Source organism: Lynx rufus, unplaced genomic scaffold (genome assembly GCF_022079265.1).
Source record: "Lynx rufus isolate CCGP_SWC_20201006 ecotype Redwood Valley unplaced genomic scaffold, mLynRuf1.p SCAF_14, whole genome shotgun sequence".
NCBI classification, from domain to species: Eukaryota; Metazoa; Chordata; class Mammalia; order Carnivora; family Felidae; genus Lynx; species Lynx rufus.
In genome coordinates this window covers 13036007-13049754 of record NW_025814828.1, presented here as the reverse complement: position 1 = coordinate 13049754, position 13748 = coordinate 13036007, and the positions used below count along the sequence as shown (strand labels likewise).

At 40.6% G+C, this 13748-nt stretch overlaps 1 protein-coding gene across 3 annotated transcripts in view; it reads right to left on the bottom strand.

The window, feature by feature from the left end:
• TXLNG (taxilin gamma) overlaps positions 1 to 13748 on the bottom strand; it is a 92346-nt gene that overhangs the window by 52850 nt on the left and 25748 nt on the right. For all 3 annotated transcript variants that reach the window (XM_047075950.1, XM_047075949.1, XM_047075951.1), the window contains exons 2-5: positions 12183 to 12486; positions 8335 to 8426; positions 3553 to 3723; positions 2146 to 2340 (exon numbers count right to left, since the gene is read on the bottom strand). In XM_047075950.1, the coding sequence (XP_046931906.1) occupies positions 2146 to 2340; positions 3553 to 3723; positions 8335 to 8426; positions 12183 to 12486 (762 nt within the window). The remainder of the gene's footprint in view (positions 1 to 2145; positions 2341 to 3552; positions 3724 to 8334; positions 8427 to 12182; positions 12487 to 13748) is intronic.

Sequence of the window (13748 nt, the reverse complement as noted above, 5' to 3'; positions counted from 1 at the left end):
ACCTTGATTCAAATAGCTTAAAAGGGGGTGGGAGGCATGGGGGAACCACAGAAATTGAATAATGACTCAATATTAAATGTTAAGTAATTGTTTTAATTCTCTTAGGTATGAAAATGATATTGTGGTTGTGCTTGAAAAAAGCATCCCATGGGGCATCTGGCTGGCTCAGTCGGTTGAGCATCCGACTTCAACTCAGGTCACGATCTCACACTTGGTGGGTTTGAGCCCTGCTTTGGGCTCTATGCCGGCAGCTCAGAGCCTGGAGCCTGCTGTCTCCTCCTCTCTCTGCCCCTGCCCTGCTCGCACTCTGTCTCTCTCTCTCAAAAATAAACATTAAAAAAAAAATTAAAAAAAAAAGCATCCCTTGTCTTTTTTGAGGTACACCGTCAAATACATATGAATGGAATAAACAGGACACCTTGAAGTTGTGTCAAAATAATCCAGGGCAAGGTGATGGGAATAAAGCTGAAACTATGGTTTCACCTGCTGAAACCAGGTAATATACTCTCTACCGTTAAGTGTGTAATTCTCCATTAACAACAACAACAACAAAAAGCAAAAGGCAGAGAGAGTGATTAAAAAGAAATTCTTTTAGGGGTGCCTGGGTGGCTCAGTAGGTTATACATCTGACTTCGGCTCAGGTCGTGATCTCACAGCTTGTGACCTTGAGCCCCACATCGGGCTCTGTGCTGTCACCACTGAGCCTGCGTTGGATCCTCTCTCTCTGCCTCTCTCCTGCTTGTACTCTCTCAAAAATAAACATTTAAAAAAGAAAAAAAAAAAAAAACAGAAACAAAAATCTTTTAAATAACAGCTTCTGAAGGGCTGAAAGTAAGTTAATATGATCTAAAGTTTTGCCTTCAAAACTGGATAAAGTGACCCACAGAGGTGCTCATCTTATTGTTTAATGTTAATCAGCTATTTTAATCTACTTGTTTGTGTAGGGCTACAACACACACAGAAGCACATTTCCCTAACTTCAAAGGCTTTTCAAAGGCTTTTTAAAAGCCTAATGCCTCTAGTCCTGCCCATTTGACCTCCAAAAGTAAGGAACCTTAGAAAACAGGCCATCGCCTATTTGCTTTTAACACAGACAGCACCTGTGAACTTCCTGACTAGCTTGAAAAAGTCTTAGCTGGAGGCCAATGATCTAGATCAGCAGGCATGGATCCTTCCAGTCAATTTTTTACTTTAATGGGTAGGAGAGTTGAGAAATAGGTTCTTTCTTATCCTCTCACATAGTTTAAAGCCCCCATTTGAAAAGAAATGTGAGCGGTGCCTGGGTGGCTCAGTGGGTTAAGCGTCCGACTTTGGCTCAGGTCATGGTGTCACAATTCATGGGTTCGAGCCCTACATCGGGCTCTGTGCTGACAGCTCAGAGCCTGGAGCCGGCTTCAGATTCTGTCTGTCTGTCTGTCTCTCTCTCTGCCCCTCCCCCCTCACACTCTCTCCACAATGAATGTTAAAAAAAATTTTTTAATAAAATAAAATAAATAAAATAAAAAGAAATGTGAGGGGCGCCTGGGTGGCTCAGTCAGTTGAGCGTCCGACTTTGGCTCAGGTCATGATCTCGTGGTCTGTGAATTCAAGCCCCGCGTCGGGCTCTGTGCTGACAGCTCAGGGCCTGGAGCTTGTTTTGGATTCTGTCTCCCTCTCTCTCTGCGCGTCCCCCGCTCACGCTCTCTCTCTCTCTCCTTCAAAAATAAATAAAACATTAAAAAAAAATTAAAAAAAAAGAAATGTGAAACACAGGTGTAATACGGTGGTAATATAGACTGTCCAGATTGTCACATATATCTGAGTTACAGCATATTTGGAGGCCAAATATTTATTATTAGTCTAGATAAGGGGAAAAACCTGCATGCTAAAAACACAATCTTCTAGTATTACATGGAAGTCAAGTAGTACTTAATACGTCTCCAAGAAATTGCCTCACCTCCCCGAATCCATGGACTCTCCACTATCTAAGTGATGGTCCCCAAGACTCCTGTTCCCATGGTGGTTGAGCTTCTCCCATGAAATGTCCGGCTCCCCCTATGCATACAGAAATCCCTAAACCTCCTGTGATGGCAGTTTTCCTTCAGTCGTGAATGGTGAAAAATCCTTGCTGATAATGAGCTGTCTACACCCAGAAAATGGCTTTACCTCCTCTCTCAGCGCGTACTGTTCAATGAGCTTCTTAAGCTTCTCTCCCAGTTCGATGTTTTCCTGGCGGAGCTTGGCGTTGTGTATGTCATGTTGTTCGAGCTGTGCTTGGATTTCATTTAAAGTAATTTGGAAGTGTGCGGTGGCTTCCTTACGTCTTTCTTCCTCCTCTCGTGCCTGCTGCATGTTTTCTTCCTTATTATCCAAAATAAGTTCTGTTAATGGTATAGACCTATAGAGAAGATGCTCATAAAAGAAGCTGCTGCCACGGGGGTTCATTTATTGCTACCCTGAAGTATTCCTTCCCTGTATTTGTGACCAGAATGTTCTCATGTAATAAGCCAGCAGCTTTGCCTGAGTAGATAGAATAATTCGCTGTACTGAAAGCTAAGTAAGGAGCTGCTTCCCCACACAGCCAGCTCCCTCCACCCTCCCGGCCAGTTACACAGCAGTATCTGAAACCAGCCTGCCGAGAGACTCCTCCTTGCAGCTTACCTTCTTGGTTACACTACTCCCTAGAAGCCAAGGGACAAAAGAAACCTGTATCTTAAAAAGCTTACTTTCAACACTTGCTAAGATACAAGTGTTAAAAGACTTCTATATGTCTAAACAGCTATCAGTCCAATCAAAATGTTGATTTGCTACAAGAAAAACATACCTACTTTAATGATTATGTAAATACAAGGATTCAAAAGCCAAAAAAACTAACAGCTCCCACAGTAGGTGAAGATCCATTTCCTGAGTGCAACTATATTCTAGGGCCTTGGGCATTTGCTGTGCTGGGGCAGTTTGATGAGAGATCCTGCTTAGTCAAAATCGTACCAAAGCTGTACATGAGGGCAGGCCTGCCTCTCCATGTCTCTGGCTCTTTTTCCTTCTTCCCCTACTGGCACCAATTCGTCTTTGGGTACCTGCTCCGTCTTCCTTTATATTCAGCCAAAATTTGAGCGCTATTCTAAAAGTACTTAGCAGCTGGGTGGGGGGGAGGCAAGGGTGGTTTGGCAATGTAGCTGATTAATAGCCCTTAAGGAGCTCGGCAGGTGTTTTCCCTTCCCAGGCTCAGTCTCTGCCTCAACTCTGTTTCTCCTCAGCTTCTCATTTCACTTCAACTTTTCATACATGGTAATTAACTACATCAGTGCTCAGCAGAAAACTTGCAGCTCTGAGCTTCCTAAGCCAGGACTCCAGGCAGGAAAGCTGTCGTCTAAATATCAATCTCAATTAGATTCCCCATGACCAGGTATGAGGTTCATTAAGAAGCATCAGGCCAAGCAAAACAGTAGAATGTGGCTGGTATCTGTCTCCAGGCAGAGGGAAGCATTTATTTTAAATATGTACACAGTAATTATAAAGCAAGCTACGTCAGAGTCAGTACCCCTTGAAAAACAGAAAACTTAACCAACTAACCTTTAATGTCTTATTGTGACGCTGAAGTTCCCGGCAAAGAGACTCTAGTTTGCTTCTTGCCAAGATAGCCTTGCTGTGCTCACTCTGCAAATGAACTTTCTCTTTCACGATCTGGGCTTGTTTCTTCTGCAAAATCTTCATTTGCTTCTGAACATTCCTGCTTTCCTCCAGCTAAAATTAATAAGCACTTTACAATTAGGAAGTACAATGAAAACCTTTGATTTATGGCTGGAGGAAATACAGTAAGAACTATGGAACGCATTTTCAAACACCAAATATTGTAGTACAAGATTTTCTTTAAATTATTTTTGTGTCATGCTACTCTGCCAACCTTGTCTCTCTTCCAGTTGTGATAGGAGAGTAAGCAAATAATTTAGGGTAGGGAAAAAAATACATCTTTTTTTTTTTTTTAAAGTAAACTCTCCCCCCAACATGGGGACTCAAAGTCACAACCCTGAGATCAAGAGTCTTAGGCTCCACCCACTGGGCCAGCCAGGCACCCCTTAATCTAATTTTATTAAAAATTTTTAAATGTTTTTGGAAAAACTTTAGAAACCAACACCATCGAGTTTTACTTTTCTGAAAAATACACACGAGCTACTCTACTGAAATGGTTACCCAAATTAGAACAAGCAGCACTCAGGATTTTTTGTGAGTGAGAGGGGAACTGCTGCAATTTTAGGTTTGGAGCAAATGAGTCTATTTCAAGGTTCAATCAACACTAACAGATAAGACAGCAGCCTTACGAACCTTTCACAGAAGGAAATGATGCAGTCAATTTCAAGAGCAAGAGCGACACCTTGTGGCCTATCAAAACATTCTAAGCATCCTTACAGGCCATAGGCTTACAGCTATTAAAAACAACCTTAGAGCAATTCCTCCAGGAAAAATAATTTTCTTTTTGTAAAATACTTTTGCAAAGTAGATGGACTGTGGGCTGTGACAGTTCCAAGAAGCTTCCAGTCTGCACACACTATCTGTAACTCCACCGTGAGCTGGAAACTCCCCCTGCCCTCCCGGACTCAAGGTAATCACAATCCTGAATCCTGGGCTCACAATTCCTTTGCTCTCCCCTCTTTATCTCATCTGTGTGTGGTCCTTAAAGAATCGTTTTGACTTTGTTGTGGCTAGTACAACTGATGTGAATTTTTCATTTTCTTGAATTTAAATTAATTTAAGCTTAAATAGCTACACGTAGCTAATGGCTGCCCCACTTTGGACAGCACAGCTGTAGATTAGATTGCTGGAACTCATCCAAATTGTCTGCCAGATCAGGGAGCAGCAAACCTTTTCTGCAAATGGCCAAAAGTAAGTATTTTAGGCTTTGTGGGCCACATACTGTGTCTGTTGTGTCATTTTCTTTTTTTAAACACTTTAAAAATGTAAAACCATTCTTAGCTGTGGGCAGTACAAAAACCGGCCTTGCCAGATTTGGCCCACTGGTCACATTCCACTTAAAAATATACCACACACAACATATTTGATCCATTCTCAAGGCAATGGGCATTTGAGTTGTTTCCAGACTTTATTACTTACAATGATATGAACACTGCCCTATGTGTTTCCTGGTAGACACATGCAAGAATTTCTCTGGGTGCAAACCCAGGAGTGGGACTGCTAGGCAGTGATTAATGGTCTATTTCACAAGACAATGCCAAACTGTTTTCCAGAGTGGCTGGCAAATTTATTCTCCCATCAGCGATTTATAAGAGGTTCATGTAGATATAGATGCACATCCTCTCCAAAACTAAGTACAACCAGAATTCTTAAATTTATGCCACTACAATGGACATAAAATCGCATCTCACTGTGGTCCAGATTTGCATTTCCCTGATCACTAATAAAGTTGAACATCTCTTTATATGTTTATGTACCTTTATGTTAAGGCAGATCTTTGAATCTTCATGTTTTTCCACTTCTACAAAATGCCTCTTAAATGTCTCTTGCCCAGTTTTCCATCGGGTTATTTGTCCTTTTTGTATTCATTTGTAGGTATTTCTTAGATAGCCTTGAAACTACATATTCTGTTTGTTGGAAATATATTCTTCTCAATTTTTTAATGTCTTTTGCTGAACAGTAAGTTAATTTTAACACAGCCAATTTTTGCAATCCTGTCTCTGATAGTGCTTTTTGTAAGAAATCCTTCCGTTAACCCCAATTTAAAAAAATATTCGCTTATTATCTAAATAAATCTAAATATCTAAAATTATTCAAGCTTAATTTTTGGCATTTAAAATCCTTAACCCATTTGGAACTAATCATCGTGTATGGTGTCTAAGAACCTAATTTCTTTCCCATAAGGATATACACTTTTTTTTTTGAAGTAATCTCTATACCCAATGTGGGGCTCAAACTCGCCGCCCCAAGATCAAGAGTCACATGCCCGATGGACTGAGCCAGCCAAGCAACCGAGGATATATACTTTTTAAATTCCATCTACTTCAGGAGGATGGCGATTCTCCCCCAAATGCACCAACAGATTCCATGAAATGCTCTTCAAAATCCCCAACTGGTGTTTCTTCCCCCAATTTTCCCCAATAAGTTGAACTTAGAATTTTATATAAAGAGCCAAGAGTAGCCAAGATACTTCTGGCAAAAAGAGTAATAAGAAGGATACATACAACACCTATGCCACCAGATATCAAGATTTATTATCCCACTATAATAATCTACACAAACTAAGGAATGGGAAAGAATAGCACTATAACAAGTACTTAAGAATCGTGTTGTAAGGGGCGCCTGGGTGGCTCAGTCGGTTAAGCATCTGACTTCGGCTCGGGTCATGATCTCACAGTTCGTGAGTTCCAGCCCCGCATCGGGCTCTATGCTGACAGCTCAGAGCCTGGAGCCTGCTTCAGATCCTGTGTCTTCCTCTCTGTCTGTCTGTCTCTCTCTCTCTCTCAAAAAAAGAATCGTGTTACCAGCCTAAGGGTATCCACACTTAGCAAGTGAAATGTGAGGATTTCGTGAACCTATGCTATCTGGTAAATGTGGAGGCCACAAGGTCTCCCCAATGGAAAATACCGATTGCAGTGCAACACGCCACTCTACCTGCTCTGCCTTTTCTATTCATCCACGCCACGGGCATCAGTGATGGCAGATAATGCCGCCCCCTAAAGGGCAGAGGACAGTGATGGCAAAAGGGAAGGTCTCTAAATAATCCTTAGGAAAAGGCTACTCCATTCACGGTCTCACTGCTATATAGCCTATATACCTTTTAAAAGAAATGAGTCTTGTTTCAACAAATAAAACTTCAGTACATTTTCTGTAAACAGTACACATCTCATCCTTCATAAATTCAGCACAAATATAAGTCAGGTTACTCACTAGGCCAATCTCCAATGTGTTACGCATCCTGAATTGAATGCAGCTATCATTACTGGTACTTAAAAAAATAACCATACCCACCTCCACACACACAAAAGCCACAAATAAAAACACCACAGACCCCTGCTACTTGAAGTGTGATCTCAGGGTTAACGGCATTAACATCATCACCAGCTGGGAGTTTGTTAAAATACAGACTCTCAGGCCCAAACCTGGACCCAGTGAATCAGAATGTGCCTTTTAACAGAAGTTCCAATGACATGCGTGAATCTGAGAAGGACTGCTGTAGGCGACTATTTGTCCTTTCTTCTTCTAACTTATTCACGGCAGTCTGCCATCGTCACAATACTGGGGCAAGTAGCTAACCCTCTACACTGCTTTTTCTCTTTTCCCTTTTTTGACCTTGTCTTCTTTTCCCATCGCTCCTCGCAGGATTCTCATGCGGATGCAACCAACAGCGACTGTCTTCTGCAGACGGAAGCATTCCTTTCCTGAAGCCAGCAATCTGAACACACTGTGTTTTCTGCCATCTTTGCATCTGTGACTGTTCTGGGCCATTTATACTGTCACACAAGGTTTCCTGTTGCTCTGAATAGAAGGTACTAGGCTGCCGAATGCCAGCTATGTGGGGGAATACACACACCCCTTTATAAATCAAGGGAGAGTAACTAGAATTCTTTGAGTAATAAAACAATTTGTTTTTAGAGCTGGTCAATGACAAAAAGTACTATTTATGACATGTAACAACTGCTTTAACAACAGATGAAAATGCATAAAAACTGTCAATAGTTCACACTAGTTTTACAAAAGGCATTACTTTTAGCATTTATATTACAACTACTCACTCTAAAAGTTTCCCACAACCCTTACTTCAAAGGGTTCTGACTTCCCTATTCTTCAACTTAAACAGGATGGCAGAGTTTTCATGTTGAGACTTCTTTCAAAAATTTAAAAAGAGAACTAATGCTACTTGAAATAACATAGGCACAGAACAAATGAGGTCAGTGTCTTTCGAAGATGGAAAAAGAAATCTCTGGCACACAGATGTGAAATAAAGATTTCCTGAGACAGTATTGTTTTAGTAGACTATTTCATCTAATTCACAATTTCATTTACAATGGATAGAGCCTTTATCTCTAGAATTCCCTTGGGAAAAGTTAAGTACAGGAACCACTACACCCCAACTAGCATCTAAAGCATCACAACGCAGTGCTTCTAAGTCAGCCTTTTCATTCCTAAAACTGAGTTTTAAAAAATCTATGCTGTATCTTAGCATTACAATGTTCTATATGTATCACCTTATAAAATGAAGTCATACAAGCAACAAAAAGCCCCAAGAAACGACAGTCTCCTCTTCAATTTTGGAATACAATGTGTTACATCTAAAGCTACATCAAGTACGTACATATTTTGCTGTATTTCATATGAACCTTACTACCTTTATTTAATACTCACAAGATCAGCATATTTCTTACAGAGAGCTGCCAGTTTCTCTTCTGGAGTTGAAAGGGTGTTTAGGGCTTGCATCAATAATAAAACTTCTTTTCCTGATGATTAACAAGATAAGAAATAAGTCCCAGAAGAGTGAGATCAAACTTAACCTGTAAATTCTATGGAACACTTCCTATGTTCTGATAGCCATAGTGAAATAATTTGTGCCTACAACTAGAAGTAAGATTTACCAGCTAAATTAAGAAAGTTATTTTTAAGTTCTGGATTAGCACGCAACCCCCACCTCCCCCAAATTTCTTCATTCACTAATACCGCTAGCTATTTGTAAGAACTCTTGCTGAAGGCTTAAAAATTCCCTTGCTTAACCATTGGTGTCCAAGTTAAGACAAAGGGCAAGTTACAAAGGGCAGAATATTTTTAAAAGCTTCCTCACCAAGTACAAATATAGAAGCAAGTTCAAAAGAAATTTCAGTTGGTGCTTTCTATCTCAGATGCACATAATCACTTGTGACATATATCTTTTCCATGAGCAATTAAAATAACTTCTGATGATTTAGTAAAAGCACATTGCATGTGTTAACCAAGTTTAGTGTATATAAAAGAATGTCATCATAACTTCTTTTCCCCATGAGAGGCACTAAAAACAGTAATTTTAAAACTTTTTGGCAGGGAGAAGCAGGTGGCTAAGATAGAGGACAAATGGTCTTTCAAAATAAGTGGTAATGTTTTATTTTTAAAATCTTTTTTTTTAATGTTTATTTATTTTTGAGAGAGAGAGAGACAGAGCATGAGTGGGAGAGGAGCAGAGAGAGAGGGAGACACAAAATCCAAAGCAGGGTCCAGGCTCTGAGCTGTCAGCACAGAGCCCGACACGGGGCTCGAACCCATGAACCATGAGATCATGACCTGAGCCGAAGTCGGATGCTTAACCGACTGACCCACCCAGGCTCCCCTGTAATGTTTTATTTTTTAAAAAAACATTCTTGGGGCGCCTGGGTGGCGCAGTCGGTTAAGCGTCCGACTTCAGCCAGGTCACGATCTCGCCGTCCGTGAGTTCGAGCCCCGCGTCAGGCTCTGGGCTGATGGCTCAGAGCCTGGAGCCTGTTTCCGATTCTGTGTCTCCCTCTCTCTCTGCCCTTCCCCCGTTCATGCTCTGTCTCTCTCTGTCCCAAAAATAAATAAACTTTGAAAAAAAAAAAAATTTAAAAAAAACATTCTTATTTTTAAAAATGTTTTCTCTTATATGTAGGATATTTCATTTAGAAATATATGTGTGTGTGTGTGTGTGTGTGTGTGTTTTTAAGTTCATTTTATTTGAGAGAGCGAGCAAGCAAGCGAGCATGTATATGTGCTCACGAGAGGAGCAGTGAGAGGGGGAGAGAGAGAATCCCAAGCAGTCTCTGCACTGTCAGCACAGAGACCGATGTGGGGCTTCAACTCATGAACCATGAGATCATGACCTGAGCTGAAATCAAGAGTCCTATGCTTAACCAACTGAGCCACCCAGGAGCCCCTAGAAATATATATTAAAATGACTCTGTTATGTGGTATATAGACTGCTATGAAGAAAAAAATGACTTTGGGGCACCTGGGTGGCTCAGTCGGTTGAGCGTCCAAGTTCAGCTCAGGTCATGATCTCACAGTCTGTGAGTTCAAGCCCCACGTCAGGCTCTGTGCTGACAGCTCAGAGCCTGGAGCCTGCTTCAGAATCTGTGATTCCCTCTCTCTCTGTCCCTCCCTTGCTCACGGTCTGTCTCTGTCTCTGTCTCTCTCTCTCAGAAATAAACAAACATTAAAAAAAATTTTTTTTAAAGAAAAAATGACTTCAAAATGGAACACCTTCCTATCCACAATACCAAAACCTCTCATTCACAGCCCAAGGCCAGTAAGAATTTTAAGAGATGACTAAACATGATTATTAAATAGGATTAGAAGTAGCCATAATATAACCTGCAATTTTTAATCAAGATTTAAAAACCCATACTCCATCTGGGTTTTCTTATTTTTTGGTTTTTTTGAGATAAAATTCACATACCATAAAAACCACCCCTTTATTTTTTAAACCAATCTCTCCACTCAACATGAGGCTCAAACTCACAACAATGAGATCAAGAGTCACATGCTCTACCGACTGAGCCAGTCAGGCACCCCAAAATTCACCCTTTTAAAAGTGTACAACTGAGTGCATTCACAAAGTTGTGCAACCATCACCACTGCTTAATTCCAGAACATTTTCATCACCCCAAAAAGCAGCCCCATATCCATTAACAGTCATTCCCTCTTGCTCCCACTCTAAGACCCTGGCAACCACTATTCCACTTTCTGTCTCCACAGACTTGCCAATTTTGAACATTTCATATAAAATGGAAACCTATTATATGGACTTTTGTGTCCGGTTCCTTTATTTAGCACATTTTCGACATTCACCCATGTAGGATGTTATCAGTACTTCACTCCTTTTTAGAACTGAATAATATTCCCCTGTACAGATTCACATTTTATTTATCCATTCATCAGCTGGTGGATAACGGTATTGTTTCAACTTTTTGGCTATTATGAAAAAAGCTGCCATGAATCCTCGTGTACACATTTTTGTATGGACATGTGCTTTCAACCTTTTTGGGTACATACTTAAATGTAGAATTCTGGGTCACATGGTAACATTATGTGTAACTTTTTTTTTTTTTTTTAATTTTTTTTTTTCAACGTTTATTTTTGGGACAGAGAGAGACAGAGCATGAACGGGGGAGGGGCAGAGAGAGAGGGAGACACAGAATCGGAAACAGGTTCCAGGCTCTGAGCCGTCAGCACAGAGCCCGACGCGGGGCTCAAACTCACGGACCGCGAGATCGTGACCTGGCTGAAGTCGGACGCTTAACCGACTGCGCCACCCAGGCGCCCCTTATGTGTAACTTTTTAAGACTCCATCTGCTTTCACACAAATAATTGGGGCTGCCAATTTTGAAGAAATTTATTTGTAAGGAATTAAAATTATTTGTCTTTCTATAATAATTTTTAGGTTTTCCAAGTTGGCAGAAAATGGATTTAATAAGGATAATTCAGGGCGCCTGGGTGGCTCAGTTGGTTAAGTGTCCAACTCTTGATTTCAGCTCAGGTCATGACCTCATGGTTTTTTGAGTTTGAGCCCTGGATGGGCTCCGTGCTGACAGCACAGAGCCTGAGATTCTCCCTCTTTCTCTGCCCCTCCCTCCCTCCCTCTCTCACTCTTTCTCTCTCTAAATAAATAAAAAATATATAAGGATAATTCTATGGAGAAAACCATACAAATCTAACACTATTAATCTTAGGTATAGTAAGTATAAAAAACTTAGGGGCAATAAGTAAAGCTAAAATAAAAGGGGATTTCGGATTTCCTAACAAGATTTGATGCATTACCTTTTTAGCCCTAAATCTCAAACACAGCAGGAAAAAGAAAACATACCCTTGAAAGCCAGTCTTAACCCACTTTCTGAACTCCAGACATTATGTTTTCTCTAAAGTTTTAGGAGCAGTTTTCAAAAAAATCAAATAAATATACAGTTTTCACAGTAAATTCCAGTCAGACTCCATTACAGATGCAAAAAGGCAAGTCAAATACTACTTCTGTCAAGTTGGCCCCAAATTTTGTCAAGAAAGCCTATTCTTGATTATTTAGGGAAAACAACTTCCTGCTCTTTGTCTCCTACACAAAAGGCAGCAGATACAGACTGACTCCACTGCAGACAAGGGTTGTGTTAGCTAAACAACATGTGTCTCAACACCGGCCATGTTCAAGATCACCTGCACTGAAGAAAGCAGAAGTAAAAAGAGCAGCATGTGAAAATGCCCAATCACAGAGCACAGATTATTACCTAATGTTTTCTCTTTGTTTCTGTTGCATTCTGAATCTTGCTGACCGTCAGGGGGATCTGTTCGAGCCTCTCGCCCAGGAATTTCCTCCCTCGATTCTTGTGTACAGTATGCTGGGCTCATCAAACTCCTGTTCCTTGTAATAAAATCACTGCCTTCATCCTCTTCCAATGAATGCTTGTTACTCGTACCACCACAATTTGAGTCTTGATGTTGAAGAATATCATTTGATTGAGAGTTGCGCAACATGTCTGCTTTCACCCCTAACCCACACATTCCAGCTTCTTCCATTGTGCCAATCACAAACTAGACAGAAGGAGGAAAAAAGATGGAAGAGGGGTTATATCAAATGTAATCAATGTTTACATCCAACAACATACCATAGGTTGACAGCTTTTTTTGTTTCTTACCGATTTGTAAAACTGATATAAACATGGTAATTTCTAAGTTTCATAGACAGGTGATGTAACTATAAAGTATAAGAAAATTAAAGTCAAAGTAAATCACACAACTAAGTGGTACCAAAAGAAGTGAGAAATGACATTTAGTTGTAAATCTAAACTTAGCTCCATATAAAAATTCACTACTTAAAATAATTGGCATCTTAGAAGTGAAATTCTCCCAAGTTAGTGACCATTAATTATCCTGGTCTTATCCTTGATGAGATGGTGCAGCAGAGATGGCTCACCAGCTATCGAGCAAACACCCATGCTCCTCCAATATCCTGTGGAGCTGGCACTACTGGACAAATGTCCGCCTGGGACTACGTTGCCCAGGCCCCCATATGTAAGTGGAACTCCCATGTGAAGTTCCCACCAATAGAATATAAGACCAAGTAAAGACTGTCCCTTCTGCAACAAGACTTTTATTCTTAGAAGCACACGTTCTTTCCCCCATCATCTCTTCCCCACTCTGGCTGAATGCAGAGGTCTCCTACGCCCTGACAGATGGCACAGCCACAGGATGAAATAAGTGACAGTCTAGGCCCCTAAGTCCCATGTACTTACAAGGGAAGGCTGCCCTTCTTACAAAGAACACCCACACTGGATTAGAGGAGCATAAAAATAAATTTCTCTCACATTAAGCCACAGAAATTTTGAGAATAATGTTTTAAGCAACTATCCCTGCCCTAACAAATATAGACAGTAGGCATGGGAGAGAAGGCAGTATTCTAGTATTTTATTCTCAAATCAGTAAAATTTACCTTACTCTCTCTTCTATCCTATTGTTAACCCCATTCATTTATGGGATTCTCCCTCACCCCTTAACACTACTTGGTCATATGATGTGGCACAAATTTGAATTCTATACATTTCCTCTCTGTATGAAGGAGGGCATCTTCCTTTTTTTGAATAATACAATTGAGGGGTAGCTGTCTAGTAGTGTGTTTCTCTTATCACAAGTGGACAAAGGTTTACCTTCCAGTTAATAGGAGAGCAGAGACTTGTTATTTCAAGTTACAATAGTATTTCCAACTGAAGAATTAAAAATAATTTTTTTAAGTTTATGCATTTTGAGAGAGAGAGAAAATGTGTGCCCGTGGGGAGGGGCAGAGAGAGAGAGGGAGA